At 29.5% G+C, this 6,579-nt stretch overlaps 2 protein-coding genes across 2 annotated transcripts; one reads left to right on the top strand and one right to left on the bottom strand.

The window, feature by feature from the left end:
- Window positions 1–76: 76 nt before the first annotated feature.
- Window positions 77–1,402, bottom strand: LOC128888102 (28S ribosomal protein S23, mitochondrial). Its single transcript, XM_054144744.1, has 4 exons — window positions 1,220–1,402; window positions 828–989; window positions 646–748; window positions 77–345 (listed from the first exon to the last, which is right to left on the bottom strand). Exons 1-4 carry the CDS (start codon window positions 1,261–1,263, stop codon window positions 220–222), a joined length of 435 nt encoding a protein of 144 aa, XP_054000719.1. The 5' UTR covers window positions 1,264–1,402; the 3' UTR covers window positions 77–219.
- A 189-nt stretch (window positions 1,403–1,591) lies between these two features.
- Window positions 1,592–4,331, top strand: LOC128888057 (deoxyhypusine hydroxylase). The gene is made up of 3 exons (XM_054144676.1): window positions 1,592–1,871; window positions 3,174–3,494; window positions 3,972–4,331. The coding sequence occupies exons 1-3, from the start codon at window positions 1,592–1,594 to the stop codon at window positions 4,280–4,282; spliced, it is 912 nt and encodes a 303-aa protein (XP_054000651.1). The 3' UTR covers window positions 4,283–4,331.
- The last annotated feature ends 2,248 nt before the right edge of the window (window positions 4,332–6,579 follow it).

Here is a 6,579-nt window from a genome sequence, read left to right on the forward strand (position 1 = left end):
CATCTGTAATCTATTCATTAGAATTAATCTTCACATTGAATGAAGTATGTATACAATTACTATTTGTACTAATAATATTTTATTCTATTAACATTGGTACAATATTAAACAAATAGTATGAATAATGAGAACTAAATACATATGATGTATGTGGTTTAATTTCATTTTTTAAGGAAGTCTATTGTATTATTACAAAAACACATGAAACAATATAATTCTTTATGTTGTACTTTTAGTTTTATTACTACTTGATGATTCTGATGTATCTCTTAACTTACTATCTGCAAGCATTGCTGTAAAGTTTTGCATTGCTTTCTCATATGCCTCTTGTTCTGAAAACCCATCCTGTGATCAATTGAATACAGTATTAAATATAACATTCATTAGGTATTATCTGAAATATGTAGCCTTAGAAATATAACTTATTTATTTATTGAGATTATGACAGCACATTGATTATCCTAAGTAATAGGGAAACAATTTATTTTGGTAATCGATCTTGTATAACCAAAGTTGCGACTATGTAATGAAACAACCAGAAATAGAACTATTTTAAAAGTACATGTAGCAAACATCACATAAAATGCAAATTAATAATTCTAAGTAATTTTTCTAAGGTTTCTAGTAACTTCTATTACATATTACCTTTTTAAAATTTTCGTACTTTGCAAGGAATAGTTGAGTAGGGCAAATTTTATTACTTTTTAAGTCCATTGCTGGTAAGAACTTGAAATCCTTATGGAGTTTTCTATGAAATAAAAGCATATTTTAAACATAATCACATTCACCAATTATGAATATCAATTTTATGTTTAAATCTTGCTTACGCTCTTATTAAGTCTTCTGGGTAAAAAATATCTCTCACAGGCTTTTGTGAACCTGGTCTGCCGTATTGTGGCTCATATTTTGGGGGAAATGCTTCATATACTGTATACCATATAGGTATACTACTTTCTTCCATAGTGCCACCTTTAATTAATGATGATATTCTGAAATTTATTTAGTATTATATGATATATTTAAAGTAGTAAGATTTATACTCTACTTCATTCCAATAAAATAATATTTCTTTTGTTACAGCTCGAATTTTGTGCATATCGTATAAATGCAATAATAATTTTATATACAGTCTATATGTATAATACTTTTTACTACAATACATAACCTATTTTGTGCAAAATTTGTAAACAAAGAAAAAGTAGATATAAAATAATTGTACCTTGTGTAAATTGTTCCAACTCTGTCTAATCTACTAAACGCCATATTTACAAGTGAATTAGGATTAGATTCTTAAATACGAATATAATAGTATACGATTACACGTATTTTTGTGACGTTTAGTTTGCCTTCTGAGTAGTTCTGAGCTTCTGAGTTAAGTGAACATGTGATCTAACCTATCCGGATTTAACTCAAACGTTCCCGTGTATAACCTACCGTTTTAGGGTGTTCTGAACCGTGAAAATTGTCGTAATTGTCAGTTAAACGAACATTGAAATTGACACGGTTTCTAAAATTTTATAAATTATCATTGTAGCAATCATTTAACTCAAGGTTGGAAAAATTAGTTAAATATTTGAAGAAAAAAAACAATATGCTGGAAGTGAGCGAAAATCAAATTGTTGCTATAGGTCGTGTTTTAAACGACAAGAATCGACCATTGAAAGAAAGATTTCGTGCATTATTTACTTTAAAAAATATTGGTGGTTCTAAAGCTATTGAACAAATTCGCAAATGTTTCAAAGATGAATCAGCTTTACTAAAACACGAACTTGCATATTGCCTTGGTCAGATGCAAGATCCTTATGCTATACCCATTTTAATAGAGGTATTAAAAGATGTTACACAAGAGCCAATGGTTCGCCACGAAGCAGGTATATTATATTTAATTTTAATGTATGCTCTGTTCCTGTGCAAAAATTGTAATTAAACTCTTCCAGTGTTTGATAAAATTATAAAATACAATTTAACGAATGACTATTTATTATTAAAATTCATTGTATTTCTTATAAGTAGTGTAAAAGATTGTTTTATATACATTTTTCTATTCGTGTATAATAATAAATAAACTGCGGATGTTTATGCATTTATGCCAAGCAAAAACATAGGAAAATGTACGAGGACACCCATGGATGCAAAACTATATAAAATATCAAGAATAAAGCTTATGTTACACTGCTTAGAAGATGAGACATACTTTCATTTAAATCACAATTCTTTATCTGAAGTAGTCAAAATATGAATTTGTATAAACATCCGTGTTCTAATAATAAGTTTTTCTTATATGATGGGTTCTATTCTTGGCAATAATAAGTTGCATCTTTTCTTATCTCATCGTCAATCATTACATTGTGATGGTACACTGCTTTTATAGATTTATTTTTTCACTGTCAATGAAATCATATTTGAAAAAAGGTTTCTTGATTACATATGTCAAGTGAATTATTAGCGTGGTGTTTTTATGTTAGAGTATCTCCGTATTGTCTTCAAAATCGTAAATAAGTTCTTGATTTATTGTTTTTTTTTTTTATACAAGACGAATGAATTCAAAACAATCTAATATGAAGTACACACAGTATATAGTGATCCTTTAAGGTATTTAATTTTGATTTATGCAGATTTGTATGGCTTTATACATATTTTATTCATGTGTATGTACTTAAATATTTTATTTATCAATTAACTTTTGAAACTTAGATTGTATACTAAATGTATTATAGTGAGAATAAAAGCTCGGTCCTTGAAAGAATTTTAAGTTGTATTGGATCAGACATGTTAATCAGCCTTTGTAAGGTTTGAAATAAAGGCAAAATTATTAGACAATGTTTACATTTGTTTTATTTATGATGCCACATTATTTGTAACTCAGAACTGATATATTTCTCCTTAAAATACATTTTATTTACACTAATTGATTTGCATGATATTTGGTTTACTTGAAGAGCTATGGATCAAATTATCTGTGTAAGTTGAAGATATACTGTATATTTGTTTAACAAACTAAAAGATTATAGTCTGAATACTTTGTTTTGGTCATTCGTTATGTACATTAAATATTTTGTCTGATCTGTTCATTATATACACTCAATAGTTTGGTATGTTTGATTTCATCTGTACTTCATGCAGATTGAATAACAAATGAGATAAGCAATTCAGTTCTTTTATGTTTATATTAGGTGAAGCTTTAGGTGCAATTGGTGAAACTAGTGTAATACCAATATTAGAAGACTACAGTAAAGATTGCGTACCAGAAGTAGCAGAGACCTGTCAGTTAGCATTATGTCGATTGCGATGGTTAAAATCAAATTATACTCCAGTAAATTTAGAAAAAAGTCCTTATATGTCAGTAGACCCAGCACCACCAGCTGAAATATCTGATGTTGATAAGTTAAGGGATATCCTCTTAAACGAAACCATTCCTTTATTTGAAAGATATCGAACTATGTTTTCCTTAAGAAATATACGTACACAAAAAAGTATCCTTGCGCTTAGCGAAGGTAAATATAATAATGATTTCTTTTCCTTTTTACACATTGACTCTCCATATTTAAAATTGTGAATACGACTCAAACGCCCATACATATGATAACGATGGATCATTGACTTTAAAAAGCAACTACAGTAGAACTCCACTTATCCGAATCGGTCGGGGGATAACCAGGTTCTGATAACTGGAGTTCACGAATTCCCATAAGCGATACATTGGATGAGCGGAGTTCAAATAATGTGAGCTTACCAAAGTGTTCGGATAAGTGAGTACCGTGGCGTCGTCGATTCGGATAAATAGAATTCTACTGTACATCTTTGTTCAAAAAAATTTGTTAGATTACTGGTACAGACAATACTTCTTCTGTATTTAGCAGATTTTTAATTCAAAACTGATCTGACTTGCATGGAGTCTAGCAGATTGTCAATGTGGTTATAATATTTAAAAATTGTATTCTATTAAAAGTATTTACTGTTTGTTTTAACAGGTTTAAAAGCAGGCAGTGCCTTATTTAGACACGAAATAGCTTTTGTTCTTGGACAATTACAGGAAGAAATTTCTGTACCATACCTGAAAGCTACTTTAGAGGACACAGAAGAAAATGAAATGGTACGACACGAGTGTGCAGAAGCATTGGGTTCCATTGCAACTCCAGATTGTTTCAGTATATTGAATAAATATCTGAATGATAATAAAAGAGTTGTACGAGAAAGTTGCATAATTGCATTAGATATGTGCGAGTATGAAAATAGTTCAGAGTTTCAATATGCAGACACGTTAGGAAGAGTTACTGCTTGAAATTGTATTTCTATGTATTTGTAAATAAACCAGCATTCTATACGATAAATGTACTCCAAATAAATAAAAGTGAATATAATAATATTTTGTTACTAATGCCAATGTGTCATACTTTATTAATTAAATTCTAATTTGATGAAGAAATAAATGGAATTTACAGCCGTACAAATATTATACAGGGTATTAACAAATATGTGGAATCTTTTTTCACGATTATGTCTTTGTGGCAATATAAATCGAAAAATCCTTTACCATTTTGTAATCTGTGGCCTTGTTTTATTTTTTACCACTTTATATCACTTTTATCGCAAGAAGAGTACTATTTCATATATGTTTGGCCTGAAATCGATAAAATCGATGCTACGCCTCACATTTTGTTGTCGGCCAGGTTTTCGCGATGATTCCATTTGCAAAAATTTATCAATTTAAACATTTTTTATAACTATTGTTATTGGAAAATTCCTATTGTATGTTGTAACTCGGGAAGGAATTAACCGATCGAAATCAATCGTCAATCGAACGATTTTCGATTAATTCTGCTTAAAGTAATCGTCAATTGAACATCTTCGATTAAATTCGCTCATATCAATCGTCAATTAAACAACTTCCGATTAGCTCTACTTAATTCAATTTTAATTAAATAATTTTTAATTACATTTATTTAAAATATTTATTAATTAAGTTCATTGAATTAAATTTGTTTAAATTAATTATTTAATTTAATAATTGTAATTGGTTATAATTCAAACCCTGATGTATACTCAATAAATAATACAGAACATGGCAAGAAAAATGTTTTCTCTATTTCATGGATGCCTAATCATATCCCAAGAAAGATTATTTGGGAATTATTAATAGTTTTCCAAAAAAAAACTCATAATAGTCATCCCAGATAGCACCGGACGTCCCATGGACGTACAGAGAACGTACAGAAAACGTTCTGGAAATGTCCAGCACCGGACGTCCCATGGACGTACATAAGACGTCCCTGTGCTATCTGGGCTATTTCTAAAGCTATTACACTGGAATCCTCTATTAACTGAAGCAACTTCTTTTTTAACTGACTTTGAAAAGGAGGAAGTTACTCAATTCGACATGTACATTTATTTTTATTATTATTATTATTATTATTAAATAATCATGCCAAACACTTTCGGATTGTTGGTGTCTAGTGTAGCACCTGTTAGAAGCATCGGATACCTAAAAATGAAAATTTTTCTTAAAATTAGATAGCTTATGCTGGGGTTATACTACTTGTTAAAAAAAACATGTAGAATTATAAAAATCCTAACGTTTTGAAGAAAAAATGAATTTTTCGATACAAAAATCGATCACATATTCCCACTAAAAATGTCGTTAAATAAACAATACAATTTAAATTGTTGGTTTATACCAACAATTATTATTCCCAGAAGAAATTTATATTGAATTGATTAAGCCTTGTGTGAAGTTGATTGATTGATTAGTTTTTGCCCTATCCTAGGCACCAATTTGAAAAACGTAGTTTCGAGATAATCGCGTTTAAAGTTTTTGGCCAATTTTTACGGTATCTACAGCTGAAAAATCGATGTGAACATTTAATTTTCTATTTCGTGACCATAAAATAAGCTTTTTTCTTTCTCAACATGGTTCTGTTATTTCGTTTCTTCCATTTTCCTGGTCGTTCGAGCTTTTTTAGTGCTCTCTAAAGTACGACGCTCCGCATGTTGCAGCCGTTTCTTGATACGAGAATCTGCAAATATTTTACATTCGTGTCTAATCACGATGCTCATCGTTTCCATTATTTTTAATATGGTATAATATCCTTCATTAAAAATTCAACAGTTTTTGAGCCACAATGAAGATGTTTTGGTGCAAGACGCCAAATGGTTGCGTTAAAACTTTCGTTGGAGTTTTGCGTAAGTCCACCTGAACATCTTTCTAATAGATTATCTTTAGAAAGGTCTTCGTAAATTGACAACAAATGATTTTGAACATTTTTAGAAAAAACATCTACAGCTATCCGCACGGTGTAATATTACAGCAAAGTTACACATATTCTCTTTTTTTGTTCTTAAAAAAATGATTATTCTTTAAGATTTCAATTCATCTAGTTTAAATCATATGAAATTTAAATCCAAACTGAGTTTCTTTAACCCCGGACGCCATCTTAGGATTAAAGACACTTGTCTGTCTAAATATCTTCGTAAATGTTTTTGTTGAATTTGATGTAACAAAATTGTTATTACAGCAGTTTACAAAATTAAAAAAAAAATGTACATTCAATGTCACAATTTGTTTCTTATGTATTTTGGCCT

The sequence above is a fragment of the Hylaeus anthracinus genome, unplaced genomic scaffold, assembly GCF_026225885.1.
Source record: "Hylaeus anthracinus isolate JK02 unplaced genomic scaffold, UHH_iyHylAnth1.0_haploid 11989, whole genome shotgun sequence".
Classification (NCBI taxonomy): domain Eukaryota; kingdom Metazoa; phylum Arthropoda; class Insecta; order Hymenoptera; family Colletidae; genus Hylaeus; species Hylaeus anthracinus.